The 25,055-nt window shown below is 51.5% G+C and overlaps 1 protein-coding gene across 2 annotated transcripts in view; it reads left to right on the top strand.

Annotated features, from left to right (window-relative positions):
• The first annotated feature begins 13,845 nt into the window (after window positions 1–13,845).
• The window catches only part of ugp2b (UDP-glucose pyrophosphorylase 2b), a 35,992-nt gene continuing 24,782 nt past the window's right edge, over window positions 13,846–25,055 (top strand). The window contains exons 1-3 of one of the 2 annotated variants that reach the window (XM_078405703.1): window positions 13,846–14,249; window positions 22,085–22,129; window positions 24,457–24,593. In XM_078405703.1, the coding sequence (XP_078261829.1) occupies window positions 24,489–24,593 (105 nt within the window). In that variant the 5' untranslated portion in view covers window positions 13,846–14,249; window positions 22,085–22,129; window positions 24,457–24,488. The remainder of the gene's footprint in view (window positions 14,250–22,084; window positions 22,130–24,456; window positions 24,594–25,055) is intronic. The other variant, XM_078405702.1, reaches the window with a different exon arrangement.

Genomic DNA, 25,055 nt, shown 5'->3' with positions numbered 1-25,055 from the left:
TGAAGGGTAATCTAGTGTTTCACCCAAGAGTCAAGAGTATCATTTGAGCCTGTGATTGTGGGTATCAGATTTATTTGGATCCAAACCTGGGAATATGACCTTTGAGATCCAAATGCATCATTTCTATTTCCTTGTTCAGGAACCGGGGAGTGGGGGGCGATTGTGTTTGTGGGAAATAACAGTATTCCATCACACCAAGCCATGTCATCTGTGTGTGCATCAAGAGATGAGAGCTGAACATTTTATTGATTTATTAACTTTTTTTCTGAGAGAGCAAATTCTGTAAGAGCAGATTTTAATCCGTATCTCCAATATTTGGGTGGGTGATTTGTGAGTTCTGCAAGGATGATTTCTGTTACCTGAGGGGCCACATGTATTTGCTATTGTGAAGGGAAGATGACTAACAACACAAAATACATGCACACTGTCATCGTTGCTACATATTCAAAAAACCCATCTGGACAATAGATTTTTCTGGTTGCATTTGGGCTTCAACAGCGGCACAGCTTGTAGAGTTGCTGTTTCTCAGTGACGGTGGCCTGGGTGCACCCAGTCCTATCTGTGTGGAACTTACACACTCTCCCATTATAAGTTTTCTCTGGGAATTCGGAATTCCACCCAAAAGTGTGGGTTGGTAGATTAAACCGTCAGTGTGAATCGCTCCTGGTGTGTGTAGGTGGAGTGTCTTGAAGGGAATTTAGGAGGAACAGATTAGTGTCAATTGGTCCCAGCACTGAGCCTTGCGGTACCCAATAGACAATAGGTGCAGGAGGAAGCCATTAGTCACTGCCTGCCATTCTGAAAATGACCCGTTTATTCCTACTCTTTGCTTCCTGTCTGCCAGCCAGTTCTCTATCCACATCAATACTGAACCCACAATACCGTGTGCTTTAAGTTTGCATACTAATCCATTATGTGGGACCTTGTCGAAAGCCTTCTGGAAGTCCAGATATAACACATCCACTGGTTCTCCCTTATCCACTCTACTGGTTACATCCTCGAAAAATTCTATAAGATTCATCAGACATGATTTACCTTTCATAAATCCATGCTGACTTTGTCCAATGATTTCACCACTTTCCAAATGTGCTGCTATCCCATCTTTAATAACTGACTCTAGCATTTTCCCCACTACCGATGTTAGACAAACTGGTCTGTAATTCCCTGTTTTCTCTCTCCCTCCCTTTTTGAAAAGTGGGGTTACATTAGCTACCCTCCAATCCTCAGGAACTACTCCAGAATCTAAAGAGTTTTGAAAAATTATCACTAATGCATCCACTATTTCTGGGGCTACCTCCTTAAGCACTCTGGGATGCAGCCTATCTGGCCCTGGGGATTTATCTGCCTTTAATCCATTTAATTTACCTAACACCACTTCCCGACTAACCTGGATTTCACTCAGTTCCTCCATCTCATTTGACCCCCGGTCCCCTGCTATTTCCGGCAGATTATTTATGTCTTCCTTAGTGAAGACAGAACCAAAGTAGTTATTCAATTGGTCTGCCATGTCCTTGTTCCCCATGATCAATTCACCTGTTTCTGACTGCAAGGGAGCTACATTTGTTTTAACTAATCTTTTTCTCTTCACATATCTATAAAAGCTTTTGCAGTCAGTTTTTATATTCCCTGCCAGTTTTCTTTCATAATCTATTTTCCCTTTTCTAATTACGCCCTTTGTCCTCCTCTGCTGGACTCTGAATTTCTCCCAGTCCTCTGGTAGGCTGCCTTTTCTTGCTATGTGTGTCGGTTCACCGTGCAATGTGACCATCCGGCTCAGCAGGACCGGTTCATAGCAGCTATGGCCCTGCCTGGGGATGAAGCTGTTCCTGAGTCTGGAGGTGCGGGCGTAGAAGGCCTTGTATCGTCTGCCCGATGGTAGAAGTTCGAACAGACTGTTGCAGGGGTGTGGAGAGTCTTTGTGGATGCTGGTGGTTTTTCTGAGGCACCGTGTGTTGTGGATGCCCTCCAAGGCTGGTAGCTGTGTTCCGATAGTCCTCTGAGCTCTATGGACTACCCGCTGAAGAGCTTTCCTCTCTGCCTCCGTGCAGCTGAGATACCACACAGGGATGCCATGTGTTAGGATGCTCTCTATGGTGCAGCGGTAGAAGGTCGTCAGCAGCTGTTGGGGTAGACCAGACTTTTTCAGTGTTCTTAGGTAGAACAGTCGTTGCTGTGTCTTCTTGACCAGCGCAGCAGTGTTAGTGGACCATGTTAGGTCCTCTGAAATGTGAGTGCCCAGAAACTTTAAGCTGGACACTCTCTCCACATTGTCCCCGTTGATAATGATCAGGGCGTATTCCCCGTTGTGTGACCTACGGAAGTTGATGATCAGCTCCTTGGTCTTGGTGGTATTTAGGGACAGGTTGTTATCAGAGCACCAGTCCGCCAGGTTCTGCACCTCCGCTCTGTAGTTTGTTTCATCACCGCTGGTGATCAGCCCGATCACCGTTGTGACGTCTGCAAACTTGACAATGGTGTTGGTGTCGAATGCAGGAACACAGTCGTGTGTGAAGAGGGAGTAGAGCATGGGGCTCAGAACACAGCCCTGTGGTGTGCCAGTACTCAGGGTGATAGTGGAGGACAGGTGCGGGCCCATTCTCACTGCCTGCGGTCGCTCCAGCAGGAAGTCCAGGGTCCAGTCGCATAACGACGAGCTGAGGCCTAGCTGGTGGAGTTTGGTGATGAGCTTTTTTTTATTATTTTTTTTAATCAAAAATATTTATTCAAATATTAAAATAATATATACAATACAATAAAACCAAAACAGAACCCACCACCAGATTATTATACAAACAAATATACCTATTGAAACTATTATACTATTATATTACAATCCCCATCCAGGATACATCCAAACCCCGCGGTGCCCAGCGGTCCCGGAAATCCTCCAGGGTGCCCGTGGACAGCGCGTAGTCCCTCTCCAACACCACCCTGGCACGGACGTAACCCCGGAAAAGGGGCAGGCAGCTGGCTCGGGCAGAGCCCTCTACCGCCTGGCGCCGTGAGTCGCGGATGGCCAGCTTGGCCTGGCCCAGGAGCAACCCAACAAGGACATCTTCGGCCCTACCCTCTCCCCTACGCACAGGGTGTCCAAAGATGAGGATGGTGGGTGAAAAATGCAGCCAAAAAGCAAGGAGCAGCCCCTTTAGATATTGGAACAGGGGCTGCAACCTCACACACTGCATGTACACGTGGTACACAGACTCTTCCAACCCGCAAAAGTGGCAGGCGGTTGGCGAGTCTGTGAACCGCGCGAGGAACAGGTTGCAGGGGACTCCTCGGTGCAATACCTTCCACCCCAGGTCCCCGATGGAGAGGGGCAGAATTCCTGCATAGAGGGACCCCCACCGCGGGGCCCCCTCGTGACCGGAAGGCAACACCGACCGCCACTTAGTGTCCGGACGGTGGACCAGGGAGAGGAAGTGCAGGGTGTGGAGGAGGAGCCCGTACAGGACACGCCTCCCTGCGTCTCGGAGGGAGATGAAGGGTGTCGAGGAAATGCGACTCATGTTGTGTGGGACCGGCTCCCGGGAAGGATTACGGCGCCTCGGTCCGACGAGTACTTCCGGCTGAGCGGGGGTTTGCTCAGCCGCAGGTGCTCCACACATTTGAGCCTCTCCGACACCCAGCGGGGCAGGACAAGGGCCGGCTGCTCTCACGCCTGGGCCGCCGCCCTCCGTCAGCGGAGGGGGGGCCCGGTCGACAGCAACCAGGTTCCAGACTCTCAGCAAGTCCCGGTAGAAGCCGGGCATTCCCAGCAGGATAGCACGGCTGACGCCCACCATCGGGATCCGCGTACCTGCTTGAAGGCAGCGGCCCCGTTGGAAAAAATGCGTCGCCAGCACGTGCCACCTGGGAGGACGCTCCGAGTACAGGTATCTCTGCAGAGTCCTGAGGCGGAGAGCCGCCAACTGGGTGCGAATGCACACCAGCGACTGCCCGCCCTCCTCAATCGGGAGACTCAGGACCGCTGCAGAGACCCAGTGCTTTCCGTTGCCCCAGAAGAAGTCCACCAACTTCTTCTGGATGATCCCAGCAAAAGTGGCTGATGGGACCAATGTGGTCAATCTGTACCAGAGCAGGGAAGCCACGAGTTGGTTAATGACCAACACCCTGCCCCGGTAGGAAAGCACGCTGAGGAGACCTGACCAGCGCCCAAGCCGGGCGACGACTTTCAACTCCAGCTCCTGCCAGTTCGCCAGCCAGGTCTCCGCAACGGGACTCAGGTAGACTCCCAAGTAAAGGAGGTGCGTGGTGCTCCACGTGAAAAACCGCATCTCCTCAGGGAGGGAGTCCACCTGCCATGGACCCACCAAGAGTCCAGAACATTTCCCCCAATTGATCCTTGCAGAGGAGGCGGCCGAGAAGACTCGTTGGCACTCGCGCATCCTCTGCAGATCAGCGGGGTCAGTGACCATGAGGAGCACGTCATCGGCATAGACCGAGAGGACCACCTCCATATCTGGCTCGCGTAGAACCAAGCCCGTCAACCTCCTCCGAAGCAGACTAAGGAATGGCTCCACGCAGATGGCGTACAGTTGGCCTGACATGGGGCAGCCCTGACGTACTCCTCTGCGGAAGGGAATGGGGGCCGTCAAGGATCCGTTGACCTTGACGAGGCACTCCGCAGTGGTGTATAGAAGTCGGATCCGGGCCACAAAGTGCGGTCCGAACCCAAACGCCCGCAGAGTCCTCACCAGATACTCGTGATCCACCCTGTCGAAAGCCTTCTCCTGGTCAAGGGAGAGAAAGGCAGTGGGTACACCGGTCTCCTGAGCCAGGTAGACCAGGTCCCGGACCAGATGGATATTGTCCTGGATGGACCGGCCCGGGACTGTGTAAGACTGGTCAGGGTGGATCACTTGGGCCAGCACTGGGCCCAGACGGTTGGCCATTGCCTTAGCAAAGACCTTGTAATCGGTACAGAGGAGGGAGACCGGGCGCCAGTTCTTTAGTAGGCGGAGATCACCCTTCTTGGGCAGAAGGACCACTACAGCCCTCCGCCAAGACAGGGGCATCTCCCCGGTCGCCAGGCTCTCCCTCAGGACCATGGTGTAGTCCTCCCCCAGGGTCCCCCAGAAAGTGCGGAGGAACTGCTGTCAGGCCGTCCAGGCCAGGGGATTTGCCCCTTTGAATCTGATGGAGGGCCGCGGTCAGTTCGTCTAGTGTCAGGGGGGCGTCCAGACTCTCGGCACCCTCCGGGCCGACCGTGGTTAGACCTTCCCACAGATCACTGCACTCGTCCACGCCGGAGCTATCCGGTGAAAACAAGGTCCCATAAAAGGAACGAACCGCCGCGTTGATGTCTTCTGGTTCGGTGACGGGGGAGTCATCGTCAGCGAGCAGCTCCACTAACTGCTGACGGACTCCCCGCCACTTCTCCAGCGAGTAGAAGAAGGGTGAACCGTGGGCCAAATCGTGGAGCATTTGGATCCGCGACCTCACATACGCGCCTCGGGATTGCTGTAACTGCAGCTCCTTCAGCGCGTCCTTCTTCTCCTGGTATTCCCTCGAGAGGGTCGGGTCCCCACCGGTCTGACTTAGACGCGAATCCAAATCGAGCAGCTCACTCCCGAGCTGTCTGACCTTGGAATCGCGTCTCTTGGTAGACCCCCTAGTGTACTCCTGACAGAAACGCCGGATGTGGGCCTTGCCCACGTCCCACCATAGCCGCAGAGAGTGAAATCCTCCCCTCTTCCCCTTCCAAGTGGTCCAGAACCTCACAAACGAGTCCCGGAAGCGGCGATCCTCCAGCAGCCGGTTGTTAAAGTGCCAGTACGCGGACCCTCCCCTCGTGCGCAGCGGGGTAAACTCCACCCACACCAGGTGGTGGTCCGAGCAAGGCATCGGCTGCATGGAGGCCGCCGAGACGCGGGAGACGTACGCCCGAGAAATGTACAGGCGGTCAATGCGAGAACCACCCCCCTCTGACCTCCTGGAGAAGGCACTGGAGTCGGGGTGGAGGTTCCTCCAGGTGTCTACCAAGTCAAAGGAGCCCACGAGCTCCTTCAACTTCTTCACCGACTCCTGGCCGCGCTGGATACCAGAACGGTCTCCTTCCTCGAGGGTACAGTTGAAATCTCCCCCGAGGATCACGCAGTCGCCAGGGTCAATGGAGCTCAAAAGGGTAGACACCTCCCGGAACAGGCACGTCTGCAACACGGCGGGCTTGGGGGCGTACACGTTGACAAAATGCAACGGCACGCCATCCAGGCGCACGGCCAGGTGAAGCAAGCGGCCTGGCACCAATTCCTGGACCTTTAGGATTTCTGGCCGGAAATTCGGGGCCAGCAAAATGGCCACCCCACTGGAAATGGAGCTGAGGTGGCTCATGAAGACCTCACCACTCCACGAGCCAGGTGGACTCGTCTCCTGGGATGGTGTGGGTTTCCTGCAGGAAGCTCACCGCATATTTCCCATCCCTCAGGGTTGAGAGATGGTTAAACCTGCGGAGAGGCCCCCTGCTGCCATTTATGTTATAACTGGCTATGGTGATCGCCATGTCAGGAGTACACTAGATCCCCTCACCAGTCCCCTGGTCACTGGCAGCAGAGTCGCCTTTGCCGCTACGGACCCTAGATGGATTGGCAGTGCGTTTCACCTTCCGGATCTTGGCAACAAGGGACGCTCTACTGGTCCCTCTACCCTCAGCAGGAACGACGCTGCTCTGGGCCTCGGCGTCCTTTTCCAGGTCGTCCAAGAAAGACCTGAGCTGACGCCGGTCGTTCCCCTTCACCCCCGTCCCTCCCTTCACCCCCGTCCCTCTCTTTCCCCTCCCCTTCCTTCTGAGGATGAGGTTCAGGGAGCTGGTGACCCCTTGTAAGTTCGGCCACCGGAGGGAGGCCAGTTTGGGCCGATGTTGGGCTCCTTCGGTGGCCGCGATGAACTCGCGGATCTCCTCCACTGGAATGAGAGGAGTGGCGTCGGGGGCAGCGAGAACATCCATTGACTTATTGTCCGAGGAGTCCCCTTCCACCCCCCCACTGCAGATGGAGTCACCATTCCCATCCTTGGACACACCTTCTGTGCTTGAGACTCCCGCCCCACCCTGCGCAGCGGTTGCCTCTTCCCCACCCTCTGGTCTCACCTCCACCTCAGTCCCCACCGTGGGGCCAGTGGCAGAGGGGTCTTCCTCGGGTGTACCTGGGCAGTCAAGACCATTGACAGTGGGGTCTATCCCTCCACCAGTTGGGCCCAGAGTGGACTCTGGTGCCCCAGACTCAGGGAGTCCCTCTGGAGCCAGGTCCTGCAGGAGAGAAGGGCTGGTTTCCCCTTCCCCCTCCCCTCCTACTGTCCATAACTCCACAGGCGTGTTCTCAACCTCGTCCTGGGTGGGTTGCTCCTGGGCTTCCTCGGGTGCATGAATCGGGATTCCCTCCCCAACAGGAATCTCTCCCTGCTCCATTACACCCGAGTGGTCCCCATCACCACCCTCCCCAGAAACCCCTTCAGAGCATGGAACCGGGGCCTGAACCAGAGGGCAGGAGTCATCCTCCACTACAGTACTCCCCGCCCCACTGGAAGATTCCCCTATGTCCCCCTTCTGCTCCTCCCTGGAGAGATTCCTCCTTCTTTTTTTCGAAGGGGAGGAGCTCACAGACTCTGGGGTCACCTGAGCAACCCTAGTCTGCGGCTCCCCCTCCTCCCGCCCAATCCCCTCCGCCCCCGGCTGGATTATGGGGCTTGCGGACTCCCTAACGGGAGGTGACGGGATGGGTGGCGAGATCTTATCCCCGGGGGGTTTTTTCCCCTGATGCCTTATCTTCTTCGCCACCTTGCCCCCGTTCTTTTGACCCTCCCCATCCCCAGGGTTCCCTGACTCAACTACAGGGGGAGTGGGAGTGGGGGGGAGGGGGGTTAGTGGCACCGGAGGCGGAGGCCTCCGCCCGGGATTTGGGGCAATTCCTCCGAATATGCCCCACTTCCTTGCAGGCGTGGCACCTCGGGCGGTCCGATGTCCAGAAGATGGTGAAGTCTCGCCCATCCTGCTGGACACAGAAGCGCCCGTCGACCACCTCCTCCCGGTCCAGCAGCATTGTCAACTGGCGCCGGAGGGAGAGAACGTGCTGCAAGTCCTTCCTGCGGAACCCCATGGGTATTGGGGTGATGTCGGTGAGGATCTTCCCCAGGGTGTGAAGGTGGGGAAGGAGGGCCTCGTTCTTGATGCAGGGCGAGACGTTGGATAGGACCACCCGCTGCGCGGTGGACCCTAGGGGCTCGACCTGTAAGAAAAGTCCACCCACTGTGACCCCTTTACATACAGTCGCGTTCACCGCCTCAACGGACTCCAGAAAGAACACGCCCTTCCCGTGGATGATTGAATTAACATTTTGTTCAAGATGGCCGCGCCGTTGTGTTTGGCTGCCTGCCACTGTATGTTTCTTTTTTTTCCTAGTCAGATGTGCAGCACTTTGGTCAACGTGGGTTGTTTTTAAATGTGCTATACAAATAAATTGACTTGACTTGACTTGACTTCCCAAACATTTTTCCCACATACACAATGCCTACAGGCTTGGCTGCCACTGCCACAGCAGCCGAGCAGTCCTCCAGGTTCATTTGGGGGGGCATGTAGCACCTGACCCCATGTTCAAAGGGTAGATTCCTCATGGGGAGCCGGGCCCCCAGAGGAGCAGCCGAAGCAGCTGAAGCAGCCGCCTTAGCATAACTCCCCGAAGGCCCCGATCCCCCAGAACGCTGACCATGCATGATATCAGGCACTACAGTGAAAACAAAACACTGATACACAAAGACAAAGACAATCCAAAAGGCACGGGGCCAAGTCCAAACACACAAACAAGTGTAGAACAGTTCAAGGGAGGGAGGCGAGTGGTGTTGCCTCGAACGTCAATAATGGCGGCTCCCACTAAAAACTGCTGCGTCACGGCCTCTTGGCCCGGGTATCTCGGCTCTCCTGCGTTCCCTGGTGAGCTGCAGACTTTCGCAAGCAATCCCAGCTGGTCTTCGCTGCTCCTGCAACAACGAAAGGGATTCACCTGCAGTCTGTTATTGTTGGAAGCCTATCTCTGATAGGGAGGAGGCTCCTTCAGCTCCAGGTCTCAAGGCCACAGAAGAAGGTCGAGGGTGTAGAAAACTCCCACACCGCACGAAAACCAGACCCATCCGGTCAGTAGCGACGAGGCAGTGGGGGGGGGGTTGTTCTGGACGCAGGTGTATCAGTCCAGACAGGTTTTTCTCCCCCTTTTTGTGCGCCACAGTTTCCTGGCAGGTTGCCAACCTCAGTAGTGGGAGCTGAGCAGTCAGTTGATAACACTGCTTGCAGCCCCAAAACACAGAAACCTTTTAAAAAAAGATTTCTGTAGCGTCGCAGCGATACCCAAAGATGTTTAGAGTACCGCTGTACCTCCTCCGAATTCCAAAAAATGTTTAGAACTCACTCGTTCAAGTGATTGAAACAGAGCTCCGTAGCACCACACCTGAGCTTGGTGGGGATGACCGTGTTGAAGGCAGAGCTATAGTCTATGAATAGCATCCTCACGTACGTGCCCTGTCTCTCCAGGTGAGTCAGGACAGTGTGAAGAGCCAGAGAGATTTTGTTGTCCAAGATAGCCCCACCCTTTATATCCTCTACTGTCTCCTCTAAAGCAAAACATGCTCTCATGTTTCCAGTTCTGATGAAACACTAACTCTATTTACCTCTCCACAAATTCTGCCCGAACATCTCCAGAATATTTTGCTTCAATTAAAAAGGGAAGTTTGAATTATTATTCTGTTTGGGACCCCAAGAAAAGAGCCTAATCATTAAAAAAAATCCTATCCTCTATTAATAGATTTGTTACCATTGACATTCAAAGGGTTTACCATCATTCAATGGGCCATCAACAACAATACTGAAATTGTAAGTAAAATACAAAGTGCTGGATAACTCTGTGGAGTTGCAACTGATACTGTTATTGACTAAAGTTAATTGGGTAGATAACAGATTACTGTAACTATGAGCAAGAGTAAAACTAGAAACTCTGCAATATCTCCTTACTCCCCAAAGCACAAATCAGGATTGTGGTGGGACTCCCTGTTGCTTGATGAATGCAGCTCCAACAGCTTTCAAACAGCTGCCCAATTGATTGGCAGCCAAATGCACAATTTTAAACATCCACTCTCTTAAATTCTTCAGCTGCATTCAATATGATGAACAGGTGCAGTGTAACTGCTTGCCTGATCATCCACTGTTTTTAACAAACTTGTGACCTTTTCTATGCAACACAAGGATAAGAGTTGTCACTCAGGAACACCACCACCTGTTACTGAGCCACGATCCTGGAATTCCCTGCATAACTGCACCTTTAGTGGCACAATATTGCCCATTAAAATAGGGGCTGTCGTGGTTTTCTTCAGCTTCGAAATTAAGACAGGCGACACGGAGAATTCTTCGAGAAGTTAAAAGCCTTTATTTGCAAACAACGGCTGGAACAATCAGGAAGTCAACCGCATGACTGCCCTGACTGTCCACTTAGTACATCGGGCAGTCTATGTTTATAGGATTATTCCAAATCTTATCTTCTTTACATTACCTCATACCCACACTCATGCTCTATAATAATTCATTTCTTTGCAGTCCTCCTGTCTGGTCTGCCACCATTAAATCCCATTTACTGACTTACCCTTATCTTAATGCTCTTATCTCTTCAACCCTTGTTTTCAATTCTAGTCCATCCATCCTCCCAAGACATATGCCTTCTCTTCTCTTGCCACCATTATCTTTCATCCAAATGTGACAAGGCAAAGAGATAATGGTATACAGGCAATCCCTAAGTCAAAGGTTACCAAAGTAGGAATGCCTAAGGATTAAGTCTAAGGACCAAATATGGAATAAGGGATCTAAGGACTGCTAACTGAGGAATAATACCAGGCTAACTGAGGAATGCCTAAGAGTACACATGCTACACAGTTAACACTTGAATGTCTGAATAGTTACAATGTGTATGCTGCACAGTTACACTTGAATATCTGAATTTCGTGCACTATACAAAATATATACTCCCATAGGACCAGGAAAAAAAGACCTTAAAATTACAATGAAACTGTTCACGGATGGCGATCATACTGCAGAAATGTTCATTAATCAGGAACTGCCCCTGATCTCTTGCTCTCCCAAATTCACTTCAGCACATGAAGTCCAGAACTTAGGCTTCAGCCCAAAAGCTTTTCACTGTACCTCAGTACACATGACAATAAACTAAAACTAAACTTTCAATTGGTGTACACATTAGAATGAGACATCAGAAGTTCTCTCACGGTATTAATTCCCCATCCAAACAAATTAATTGGTTCGAGTTAGATGCAGTCAACTAAAAATGCTAAGCCGTTTTTTCCCCACAACAGGGCCATTACTTTAAGGATGACAGAATTGGGGCTGTGGAATCAAGACACAAGAAAAGCAAAAAAAGTGCAGATTCTGAGAATCGGAGGTAAAAACAGGAAACGTTCAACATGTGTAGGAAGGAACTGCAGATGCTGGTTGACGAAATGTGTAGGAAGGAAGATGCCGGGCAAAAGCAGTGAGGAATGGAGCGAAGGTGATATCGCAGGTTGATGGTTTCAGCGAGTACCGCCGCTCTCTCTCCACCGAACATGGACGCAAAAAGCTGGAGTAACTCGGCGGGACAGGCAGCATCTCTGGAGAAAAAGTGGTGTTTCCTTCTCCCAAGAGATGCTGCCGGTTTCGCTGAGTTACTCCAGCATTTTAGACAATAGACAATAGGTGCAGGAGGAGGCCATTCGTCCCTTCGAGCCAGCACCGCCATTCAATGTGATCATGGCTGATCATTCTCAATCAGTACCCCGTTCCTGCCTTCTCCCCATACCCCCTGACTCCGCTATCCTTAAGAGCTCTATCCAGCTCTCTCTTGAATGCATTCAGAGAATTGGCCTCCACTGCCTTCTGAGGCAGAGAATTCCACAGATTCACAACTCTCTGACTGAAAAAGTTTTTCCTCATCTCTGTTCTAAATGGCCTACCCCTTATTCTTAAACTGTGGCCCCTGGTTCTGGACTCCCCCAACATTGGGAACATGTTTCCTGCCTCTAACGTGTCCAACCCCTTAATAATCTTTTATGTTTCGATAAGATCCCTTCTCATCCTTCTAAATTACAGTGTATACAAGCCTAGTCGCTCCAGTCTTTCAACATATAACAGTCCCGCCATTCTGGGAATTAACCTAGTAAACCTACGCTGCACGCCCTCAATAGCAAGAATGTCCTTCCTCAAATTTGGAGACCAAAACTGCACACAGTACTCCAGGTGCAGTCTCACTAGGGCCCTGTACAACTGCAGAAGAACCTCTTTGCTCCTATACACAACTCCTCTTGTTATGAAGGCCAACATTCCATTGGCTTTCTTCACTGCTTGCTGTACCTGCTTGCTTACTTTCAGTGACTGATGCACTAGGACACCCAGATCTCGCAGTACGCCCCCTTTTCCTAACTTGACACCATTCAGATAATAATCTGCCTTCCTATTCTTACCACCAAAGTGGATAACCTCACACTTATCCACATTAAACTGCATCTGCCATGCATCCACCCACTCACACAGCCTGTCCAAGTCACCCTGCAACCTCATAGCATCTTTCTCACAGTTCACACTACCACCCAGCTTTGTGTCATCTGCAAATTTGCTAATGTTACTTTTAATCCCTTCATCTAAGTCATTAATGTATATTGTAAATAGCTGCGGTCCCAGCACCGAGTCTTGCGGTACCCCACTAGTCACTGCTTGCCATTCTGAAAGGGACCCATTTATCCCCACTCTTTGCTTTCTGTCTGTCAACCAATTTTCTATCCATGTCAGTTCCCTACCCCCATAACATAACATAACAACACTTTATTGTCACTCGGCTTTTTACACCGAACGAAATTTCAGCAGTCACACAAAACACAGCAAAAAAGAAAAGAACACAGGACACCCGACCCCAACACAAACATCCATCACAGTGACTCCAAACACCCCCTCACTGTGATGGAGGCAACAAAACTTCCCCTCTCTTCCCCTCGCACCCACGGACAGGCAGCTCGACCCCTACCGAGGCAAACGACACGCACAGCCACCGCAAGGCCCCGCGGCCAAGCCGCCCTGGGCACCAAAACGTCCCGCGGCCGCACCGGGCGATGTTAAGTCCAGCGGCCCAGCCGCACCGGGCACCGAGATTAGTGCTCTAATTTTGCCCACTAATCTCCTATGTGGGACCTTGTCGAAGCTTTCTGAAAGTCAAGGTACACAACATCCACCGGCTCTCCTGTCCATTTTCCTAGTTACATCCTCAAAATTCCAGAAGATTAGTCAAGCATGATTTCCCCTTCGTAAATCCATGCTGACTTGGAACGATCCTGTTACTGATAGCCAAATGCTCCGCAATGTCGTCTTGTTGTGGTGAAAACATCAGCATGTGAGTAAACCAGCATCTGCGGTTCCTACACCCTCTCTCCACTTCCATGAGCCGACCCTCCAGGCCTGCACACCTCCCCCTCTTCCCTACAGGTATCTTCACCACCTGAACTCCGCGCCTTCCGCACCCCGGCGGCACGGTCCCGCCCGCCACATCCCGCTCCTCGGGTCGGTAACGCAACGCCACACACGGCTGATGGGCGGCGTTAGATATTAATCAGCGCCCTGCGGGGCGGGGCGGGGCATGGCGGGCCGTCCGTCCCTCCCTCCCTCCCGCCCCCCCCCACGCACGGCCCGCCCTCGCTCACTCAGCTGGTGCCGGAGGTAGGTGGCGTGGCACGCCCGGCCCGGGGCGGGACGGCTCGGCTCGCAGTGGTGGAGGGGAGGGTGTTGCGGGGCCGGGCCTGGCGCAGGCGCGGCGGCGGGGGGGCGGTGATACGTGAGCCGGCTCCTTCCCTCGACCTTCACCCAGCCCAGAGTGACCAACCGCCAGCCGGGGGCGCGCGCGCGCCTGACCAACCGCCAGCCGGGGGCGCGTGACCAACCGCGCGAGACGTCACCTGGCCCTGCAGCCGGCCGGCGGGGCACGCGTGACGTCACCGGGCCTGCCGGGGCGCGCGTGACGTCACCTGGCCCGTCGTCCGGCCGGCCGGCGGGGGCGCGCGTAACCGCTGGCAGCCGCGAGCGGCGGGAGGTGGAGCGCACGCTCGCGCCCGCGCGGGGCCGTCAGTCGCCGCCCCTCTCCGTCACTCACTCACTCACTTCGTCCTGTCGCCGCCGCCGCTGCTGCTCTCGCTGTCCCGCTGTATCGAGGCACTGACACACTGATCCGGCGACATGTCGGGGGGTGAGTGGAGCACCGGGGTTGGGGGCGGTGGGGGGGAGGGCATCTGGATGGGATGGGATGGGGGTATTTGAGGGGGGAGACCGGGACTCTACTCGACCCCATTGCCCTTCATCCCGGGCCCGTTGGTCCACTGAGCTGACGCGGAGCTCATAACTCTTCATATCATATCATATCATATATATACAGCCGGAAACAGGCCTTTTCGGCCCTCCAAGTCCGTGCCGCCCAGTGATCCCGCCCAGTGATCCCCGTACATTAACATTATCCTACACCCACTAGGGACAATTTTTACATTTACCCAGCCAATTAACCTACATACCTGTACGTCTTTGGAGTGTGGGAGGAAACCGAAGATCTCGGAGAAAACCCACGCAGGTCACGGGGAGAACGTACAAACTCCTTACAGTGCAGCGCCCGTAGTCAGGATCGAACCTGAGTCTCCGGCGCTGCATTCGCTGTAAAGCAGCAACTCTACCGCTGCGCTACCGTGCCGCTACTCTTCCCCTCAGACCCCTCTCATCCCCCTCACCACCTACCCCCTCTCCCCCTCACCACCTCTCCCCCTCACCTCCTCCTCCCCCCTCACCTCCTCCTCCCCCCCTCACCTCCTCCTCCCCCCCTCACCTCCTCCCCCCCCCTCACCTCCTCCCCCCCTCACCTCCTCCTCCCCCCCTCACCTCCTCCCCCCCCTCACCTCCTCCCCCCTCACCTCCTCCCCCTCACCTCCTCCCCCTCACCTCCTCCCCCCCTCTCACCCCCTCACCTCCTCCCCCTCACCTCCTCCCCCCTCACCTCCTCCTCCCCCCCTCACCTCCTCCCCCCCCTCACCTCCTCCCCCCTCTCACCTTCTCACCTCCTCCCCCTCACCTCCCCCCCTCTCATCTTCTCACCTCCTCCCCCTCACCTCCTCCCCCTCACCTCCTCCCCCTCACCTCCTCCCCCTCACCTCCTCCTCCTCCCCCCTCACCTCCTCCCCCCCCTCACCTCCTCCCCCCTCACCTCCTCCCCCCCTCACCTCCTCCCCCCCTCACCTCCTCCCCATCACCTCCTCCCCCCTCACCTCCTCCCCCCCTCACCTCCTCCCCCCCTCACCTCCTCCCCCCCTCACCTCCTCCCCCCCTCACCTCCTCCCCCCCTCACCTCCTCCCCATCACCTCCTCCCCATCACCTCCTCCCCCCCCTCCCCCTCATCTCCCCCCCCTCCCCCTCACCTCCCCCCCCTCCCCCTCACCTCCCCCCCCTCCCCCTCACCTCCCCCCCTCCCCCTCACCTCCCCCCCTCCCCCTCACCTCCCCCCCTCCCCCTCACCTCCCCCCCTCCCCCTCACCTCCCCCCCTCCCCCTCACCTCCCCCCCCCTCCCCCTCACCTCCCCCTCACCTCCTCCCCCTCACCTCCCCCCCTCACCTCCCCCCTCCCCCTCACCTCACCTCCTACCCCCCTCACCTCCTACCCCCCTCGCCTCCTCCTCCCCCCCTCCTCCTCCCCCCCCTCCTCTCCCCCCCTCTCATCCTCACCTCCTCCCTCCCCTCTCCTCCTCCCCCCCTCTCCTCCTCCCCCCCCTCCTCTCCTCACCACCTCCCCCCCTCACCTCCTCCACCCCTCTCCCCCTCCTTTCCCCCTCAGTCAGGGGCTGGGGGAGGGTCGTGGGGTGGGGGTGTAGGATACTGTTGGGGGGAGAGCTGGGTGGGGGCGGAAGGTCTGGGGAGGGTCGTGGGGTGGGGGTGTAAAACACTGTTGGGGGGCAGAGCCGGGCAGGGGGGGGGAGGGTCGTGGGGTGGGGGTGTAAAACGCTGTTGGGGGGGGGCAGAGCCGGGCAGAGGTGGGGAGGGGGTGTTAAATGCTGTTGGGGGGGGGCAGAGCCGGGCAGGGGTGGGGAGGGGGTGGGTCGTGGGGTGGGGGTGTAAAACGCTGTTGGGGGGCAGAGCCGGGTGGGGAGGGGGAGGATCAGGCACGGTTGGACGTTGAGCAAACGATGAGTAGGTCCGACTCCAAAGACGTACAGGTATGTAGGTTAATTGGCTGGGTAAATGTAAAAATTGTCCCTAGTGGGTGTAGGATAGTGTTAATGTACGGGGATCACTGGGCGGCACGGACATGGAGGGCCGAAAAGGCCTGTTTCCGGCTGTATATATATATGATATGATATGATATGAAAGAAACAGGGATTTGTTCTGTTGAAAGGTCATGCTTGAAATATCTGCTTTAACTTTGAACGCTTACTGGGGAAGCGAGCTGTCTCCAGAGTGCGGGGCTATTGCAGGGTTGCCAGCGTGGGATCGCGGGTGCATTTTACCGTGACCGTGCAATTGCGGTCTCGATTTCGTTCTTGGTTTCATTTTCGCATAAAAACAGCAAGTCAAATTAATCTGAAGAAGGGTCTCGACCCGAAACGTCACCCATTCCTTCGCTCCAGAGATGCTGCTTGTCCCGCTTAGTTACTCCACTCTCCAGCATTTTGTGACTATCTTTGTTTTAATAGTATTTAAAATTCTACACTTAAACGGAAAAAAACATTGCTAAAACATGTCTTGACACTAGATTTACGCACTACGATTTCTTCATTAAATTATTGAACAATAATTGTCTTCATTAAATTATTCCAACATAAATTGTCTTGGAATATACAAATTACTCATTCCATCTTTGCTCCACTGTTCCTGGTTTTACTTTTCTAGCTTGATCAGCAGAACATATTCCTTCTGTTAATCTAACCTCACATGCACCAAAACCGTTTTCCTCAGACTTGGAGACATTTGTTACTCTGGCTGAGACGTTTATTTTATATTTCTAGATTTCTTGTGTTAGACAATAGACAATAGGTGCAGGAGTAGGCCATTCGGCCCTTCGAGCCAGCACCGCCATTCAATATGATCATTGCTGATCATTCTCATTCAGTACCCCGTTCCTGCCTTCTCCCCATACCCCTTGACTCCGCTATCCTTAAGAGCTCTATCTAGCTCTCTCTTGAATGTATTCAGAGAATTGGCCTCCACTGCCCTCTGAGGCAGAGAATTCCACAGATTCACAACTCTGACTAAAAAAGTTTTTCCTCATCTCTGTTCTAAATGGCCTACCCCTTATTCTTAAACTGTGGCCCCTGGTTCTGGACTCCCCCAACATTGGGAACATGTTTCCTGCCTCTAACGTGTCCAACCCCTTAATAATCTTATACGTTTCGATAAGATCCCCTCTCATCCTTCTAAATTCCAGTGTATACAAACCTAGTCGCTCCAGTCTTTCAACATATGACAGTCCCGCCATTCCGGGAATTAACCTAGTAAACCTACGCTGCATGCCCTCAATAGCAAGAATATCCTTCCTCAAATTTGGAGACCAAAACTGCACACAGTACTCCAGGTGCTGTTTCACTAGGGCCCTGTAAAACTGCAGAAGGACCTCTTTGCTCCTATACTCAACTCCTCTTGTTATGAAGGTCAACATTTCATTGGCTTTCTTCACTGCCTGCTGTACCTGCATGCTTCCTTTCAGTGACTGATGCACTAAGACACCCAGATCACGTTGTACGTCCCCTTTTCCTAATTTGACACCATTCAGATAATATTCTGCCTTCCTATTCTTACCACCAAAATGGGTAACCTCACACTTATCTACATTAAACTGCATCTGCCATGCATCCGCCCACTCACACAACCTGTCCAAGTCACCCTGCAACCTCATAGCATCTTCCTCACAGTTCACACTGCCACCTAGCTTTGTATCATCGGCAAATTTGCTAATGGTACTTTTAACCCCTTCATCCAAGTCATTGATGTATATTGTAAATAGCTGCGGTCCCAACACCGAGCCTTGCGGTACCCCACTAGTCACTGCCTGCCATTCTGAAAGGGACCCATTTATCCCCACTCTTTGCTTTCTGTCTGTCAACCAACTTTCTATCCATGTCAGTACCCTACCTCCAATACCATGTGCTCTAATTTTGCCCACCAATCTCCGATGTGGGACCTTGTCGAAGGCTTTCTGAAAGTCGAGGTACACCACATCCACCGGCTCTCCCCTGTCAATTTTCCTAGTTACATCCTCAAAAAATTCCAGTAGATTAGTCAAGCATGATTTCCCCTTCGTAAATCCATGCTGACTCGGAACGATCCTGTTACTGCGATCCAAATGCTCCGCAATTTCGTCTTTTATAATTGACTCCAGCATCTTCCCCACCACTGATGTCAGACTAACTGGTCTATAATATCCCGTTTTCTCTCTCCCTCCTTTCTTGAAAAGTGGGATAACATTAGCTACCCTCCAATCCACAGGAACTGACCTGGAATCTATAGAACATTGGAAAATAATCACTAATGCGTCCACAATTTCTAGAGCCACCTCCTTAAGCACCCTGGGATGCAGACCATCAGGCCCTGGGCATTTATCAGCCTTGAGTCCCATCAGTCTACCCAAAACTTTTTCCTGCCTAATGTGGATTTCCTCCAGTTCCTCTGTCACCCTAGGATCTCTGGCCACTAGAACATCTGGGAAATTGTTTGTATCCTCCTTAGTGAAGACAGATCCAAAGTACCGGTTCAACTCGTCTGCCATTTCCTTGTTCCCCATAATAAATTCCCCTGCTTCTGTCTTCAAGAGACCCACATTTGCCTTGACTATTTTTTTCCTCTTCACATACCTAAAAAAGCTTTTACTATCCTCCTTTATATTATTGGCTAGTTTACCCTCGTACCTCATCTTTTCTCCCCGTATTGCCTTTTTAGTTATCTTCTGTTGCTCTTTAAAAGAGTCCCAATCCTCTGGCTTCCCACTCTTCTTTGCTATGTTATTCTTCTTCCCTTTTATTTTTATGCTGTCCTTGACTTCCCTTGTCAGCCACGGGTGCCTCTTACTCCCCTTAGAATCTTTCCTCCTCTTTGGGATAAATTGATCCTGCAACTTCTGCATTATTCCCAGGAATACCTGCCATTGCTGTTCCACAGTCTTCCCTGCTAGGGCCTCCTTCCAGTCAATTTTGGCCAGCTCATGCCTCTATAATCCCCTTTGCTATACTGTAATACTGACACCTCCGATTTTCCCTTCTCCCTCTCAATTTGTAGAGTAAAACTTATCATATTGTGGTCACTACCTCCTAATGGCTCATTTACCTCAAATCCCCTTATCAGGTCAGGTTCATTACATAACACTAAATCCAGAATTGCCTTCTCCCTGGTAGGCTCCAGTACAAGCTGTTCTAAGAATCCATCTCGGAGGCACTCCACAAACTCTCTTTCCTGGGGTCCATTACCAACCTGATTTTCCCCAGTCTACCTGCATGTTGAAATCTCCCATGACCACTGTAGTATTACATTTGTGACATGCCAATTTTAGCTCCTGATTCAACTTGCACCCTATGTCGAGGCTACTGTTTGGGGGTCTGTAGATGACTCCCATTAGGGTCTTTTTACCCTTACAATTCCTCATCTCTATCCATACTGATTCTACATTTCCTGATTCTATGTCACTCCTTGCAAGGGAGTGAATATCATTCCTTACCAACAGAGCTACCCCGCCCCCTCTCCCCACCTGCCTGTTTTTTCTGTACGTTGTGTACCCCTGAATATTCAGCTCCCAGCCCTGGTCCTCGTGTAGCCATGTCTCAGTGATTCCCACAACATCATACTTGCCAATGTCTAACTGAGCCTCAAGCTCATCCACTTTATTTTTTATACTTCGCGCATTTAAATATAACACTTTAACTTCGGTATTTACCTTCCCTCTCACACCGGTCACAATTGGCCCTGACCTTACTCTCATATCCCTTCTAGAACTTCCCTCCCCATTCATTCGAGAGTCCTTTACAGTTTCTCCTGTATTCGCTTCCCCTTTAACTCCATCTTCATATTCCCAATTTGGCAACCCCTCCCCCCCACTACTTAGTTTAAAGCCACACTTGTAGCGCTAGCAAAACTGCCTGCCAGAATGTTGGTCCCCCTGCTGTTAAGGTGTAACCCGTCCCTTTTGTACAGGTCACCCCTACCCCAGAAGAGATCCCAGTGGTCCAGAAATCTAAATCCCTGCACCAGCCCCTCAGCCATACATTCAAATCCCCGATCTCTCTGTTCCTGCCCTCACCAGCACGAGGTACAGGCAGCAGTCCAGAGATAACCACCCTCGACGTCCTATTTCTCAGTCTTCTTCCTAACTCTTTAAACTCACACTGCAGTATCTCCTTCCTCTTCCTCCCGACATCGTTCGTTCCCACTTGCACAACTACTTCCGGTTGATCACCTTCCCTCGCTAGGATGTTCTGAAGCCGCTCCGTGATGTCTTGAACCCTGGCACCAGGGAGGCAACAAACCATCCTCGACTCCCGCCTGTCGCCACAGAATCTACTGTCCGTACCTCGGACAATGGAGTCACCCACTACTATGGCTCTTCCTGACTTCGGTCTCCCCGGTCGAGTTTCCTTGCCTGGGTTAGAACCACCAGCACGACTGCCGCTCGGACTGGAAGCGTCTTCCGCCCCAACAGTTCCCAATAGGGTGTACCTGTTTGCAATAGGCACAGCCACCAGGGTCTCCTGTAGTCCACGTTCGCTCCCCCCTGAAACGGTCTCCCACCTTCGCTCTACCTGGACCCTTGGCGTGACAGCCTCACAGTAGTGTTGTGTGTAATTCAATACCCTCCAGTTTTACTATTTCTTGCAAATACAAACATTCTTATGTTGACTCTCACTCAGACTGTTACAATTGTGAAGATAACTTATGTCTTTCCTTGAATGTTTTGACTGGAATGGTTAGCTAAAAACTTCAAAGTATTGGATTAAAGATTAGCGAGCCTTTCAGAGTACGAAGAACAGGACTGTTCACAGTTAATAATAATTAGACAATAGACAATAGGTGCAGGAGTAGGCCATTCGGCCCTTCGAGCCAGCACCGCCACTCAATGTGATCATGGCTGATCATTCCCAATCAGTACCCCGTTCCTGCCCTCTCCCCATACCCCTTGCCTCCGCTATCCTTAAGAGCTCTATCTAGCTCTCTCTTGAATGCACTCAGAGAATTGGCCTCCACTGCCTTCTCGGGCAGAGAATTCCACAGATTCACAACTCTCTGACTGAAAAGGTTTTTCCTCATCTCCGTTCTAAATGGCCTAGCCCTTATTCTTAAACTGTGGCCCCTTGTTCTGGACTCCCCCAACTTTGGGAACATGCTTTCTGCCTCTAACATGTCCAACCCCTTAATAATCTTACACGTTAGATTGTCAATCAAAAAATATCTGGCCTTAACATTAAGTGTGGGGAGAGGTATATGAATATGGTAGGCAATGATAGTAGTTGAGGTGACAAAATCAGATCTGAAAGTGCATCCTTAACCAGGGAGGGGATATAACCGTTTACTTTTGATGCCATCTCACCAACAGTTTTGTAAAATATTATTAAAATGTTTGCTTCCCAAACATACTCCAATGTTTGTGTCCAAGTCTATAAACACACACACTTACAATTTTGAAATTGATTTTGATTTTCGGAACTTAAATCTTTAATGTGGGGCAAGTGGTTTCAGTGCTCATCTTCATTGGACCCCAATCTATACCTGCCTTCAGGAATAGCTATTCTTTACCCCCCCCCCCCCCCCCCCCCCAAAAATCTGATGTGAAAGCTGCATGAAGAGCTGGCTGACGTACGCTTCTTAGCTCTAAACCTCATTTGCTATTCTGCGATGTGGCACTTTAGAAAATGTAAATAAGTTACTTGTGTGTCCGCTTATTACCTCTTCCAAGATTTTGGCACGCTTCGTCAAGCTATTGGCATCCACATTGACACCTTTTCTTGCTTCTGGATGTTTTGATTTTATTTTAATAGTGTTTCCATTTATTTTCCTGCTGCTGATGTTAGGTCTCTAGATCACTGGATGTGTGCTAGCTTCCTTCTTAAATAAAGGTATTACATTATGCTCTGCCAATTCTCTGGCTACACCTTTTTCCAATGAATTATTAAATACGTCTAATGGTGCTTGTACTATCCCTTCCATTGCTTGATTTAAAATGTGTGAATGTGATCCACCTGGACCAAGGACTTGATTCAATTTACTATTTCTCTTGTTTTACCAGTGGTAGGATTATTTCTAATCACATCTTGTAGAATCATAGAGCACCGAGATAGGCCCTTCTCACCATACATGACCGTCAAGCACCCAGTTACATTATTTTGTATTTTGCATTTGCTTCCTTAATTGTATTCAGATTTCTTTTAGGTTCTTCATATTCTCCATCTCTGCTGTTCATGTATTTGCTATAAGGCACATCTTTTGTGTTTTAATCATCACCTGTTTGCAAGAATGAAGGGTAATCTAGTGTTTCACCCAAGAGTCAAGAGTATCATTTGAGCCTGTGATTGTGGGTATCAGATTTATTTGGATCCAAACCTGGGAATATGACCTTTGAGATCCAAATGCATCATTTCTATTTCCTTGTTCAGGAACCGGGGAGTGGGGGGCGATTGTGTTTGTGGGAAATAACAGTATTCCATCACACCAAGCCATGTCATCTGTGTGTGCATCAAGAGATGAGAGCTGAACATTTTATTGATTTATTAACTTTTTTTCTGAGAGAGCAAATTCTGTAAGAGCAGATTTTAATCCGTATCTCCAATATTTGGGTGGGTGATTTGTGAGTTCTGCAAGGATGATTTCTGTTACCTGAGGGGCCACATGTATTTGCTTATTGTGAAGGGAAGATGACTAACAACACAAAATACATGCACACTGTCATCGTTGCTACATATTCAAAAAACCCATCTGGACAATAGATTTTTCTGGTTGCATTTGGGCTTCAACAGCGGCACAGCTTGTAGAGTTGCTGTTTCTCAGTGACGGTGGCCTGGGTGCACCCAGTCCTATCTGTTTGGAACTTGCACACTCTCCCATTATAAGTTTTCTCTGGGAATTCGGAATTCCACCCAAAAGTGTGGGTTGGTAATAATAATAATAATAATATATTTATTTTATATAGCGCCTTAACACATGCACAAAGCGCTTTACAAATACAATTAACATAGAAACAAACAGACAAACTATCCTGACGGAAAAGCGGCGAATAATCAACGCCAGTGTCCTCTCACGTCAGGGTCCGGCAGTAGACATTAAAGAACACAAGACACACAGATACAATTTTTTACACAAAACAGCCATCACAGTGATTGCTCTAGGCATACCCTCACTGTGATGGAAGGCAAAGTCTTATCTCCTCCTCGTTCTTCTCCCGTGGCGCCACGAGGCGATCGAGGCTCCCAACCCCTTGAAGCCCCCACCGGGCGATGGAAAGCCCCAGGGTCGAGCCGAGCCGAGCAGGCCGATGAAAGTTCTGAGCCCCCACCGGGCGATGGAAAATGCCGCGGCCGAGCCACGCAGGGCGATGAGAGTCCTGAGCCCCCACCGGGCGATGTAAAGTGCTGCGGCCGAGCCACGCAGGGTGATGAAGGGCCTGCGGGCGGGTTGATCGTGCCTCGTGCTTCGGGGCGGTTGAAGCTGCTACGGCTGGAGCTCCCAAAAGCCGGTCGCCAGCCAGGGACCTGCGAACTCCAGATGTTGCGGTCTGCAGGGCCCACGGCCGAAGCCTCCGAGATGGTAAGTCCAGGCCCTGCGACCGGAGTCTTCGAGGTCGACCCCAGCTGGAGGCCGCCGACTCCACGATGTTAGGTCGTAGCGCGAACGGAGATACGACACGGTAAAGGTCGCATCTCCGTTGAGGAGGAGATTTTAAAAAAGGTTTCCCCCAACCCCCCCACCACCCCCCTACATACACAGAATTAAAAATAAAACAAAACGTACATTTAACATCAACATTGACTAAAAAACACAAAAAAAACCCGGAGAGACTGCCGGTGAGCCGCAGCTGCAGAACACAGCCACGCCCCTGGTAGATTAAACCGTCAGTGTGAATCGCTCCTGGTGTGTGTAGGTGAGTTGTAGAATCTGGAGTGTCTTGAAGGGAATTTAGGAGGAACAGATTAGTGTAAATTGGTGCTAGATGATGTCGACTTGGGAGGCCAGTGGCCTGTTTCCATGCTGTGTGAGTCCATGACTGTTTTAGCCTCCTTGGGATATGCAGTTTTAATGTTTTGTGAAATTATTATTTATTTTAGCTCCGATTAAATCCTCTTCATTGATTTCATTTAAATGCATCGTCACATGTTGTTTCTTTGTATGCTTTTCTATAGAAATGGAGTTGAACATTTGGAGTTTTTTTCTTCTTTTCTCCATATTCTAGGTGTTTCTGTACCAGCAAATTTAACGGCAAGCATGTCAAAAGGTGGGATAGCCCAGTTTGAGTGCCAGCAGCTGGAAAGTGCGATGGGGAAGGAGCTTGCCCAATTGTTGGCAACTGCATCAAAGACTGAGCATAATGTATGTGTACACTTGTTCATTTCCACAGATTTGGAATAGATAGGGTAAATGCACGGAGTCTTTTACCCAGAGAAGGGGAAATCAAGCATTAGGGTTGTACAACACATTTTGTCTGCAAAACCGGAAGACATAGGTTTTTAGTGAGGAGAGAAAGATTGAATGGGATCTTGAGGGGTGGTGGGTATATGGAACGAGCTGCCGGAGGAGGTAGTTGAGGCAGGTACCATCACAACATTTAAAAAACATTAGGACAGGTACATGGATAGGATAGGTTTAGAAGGCTGTGGGCCAAACACAGGCAGGTGGGACTAGTATTGATGGGGCATGTTGGTTGGCGTGGGCAAGTTGGGCTGAAGGGTCTGTTTCCATGCTGCATGACGATGACACTATATCACTTTATTTAGTGTGTTAGAAAACCTTTCCTCTTATGCAAGCTACTTAGAAAAGAATGTAAGGATTCAG

This window comes from Rhinoraja longicauda, chromosome 9 (genome assembly GCF_053455715.1).
Source record: "Rhinoraja longicauda isolate Sanriku21f chromosome 9, sRhiLon1.1, whole genome shotgun sequence".
Classification (NCBI taxonomy): domain Eukaryota; kingdom Metazoa; phylum Chordata; class Chondrichthyes; order Rajiformes; family Arhynchobatidae; genus Rhinoraja; species Rhinoraja longicauda.
The sequence above is the reverse complement of the archived record's forward strand: the minus strand, read 5'-3'. Positions and strand labels throughout refer to the sequence as shown.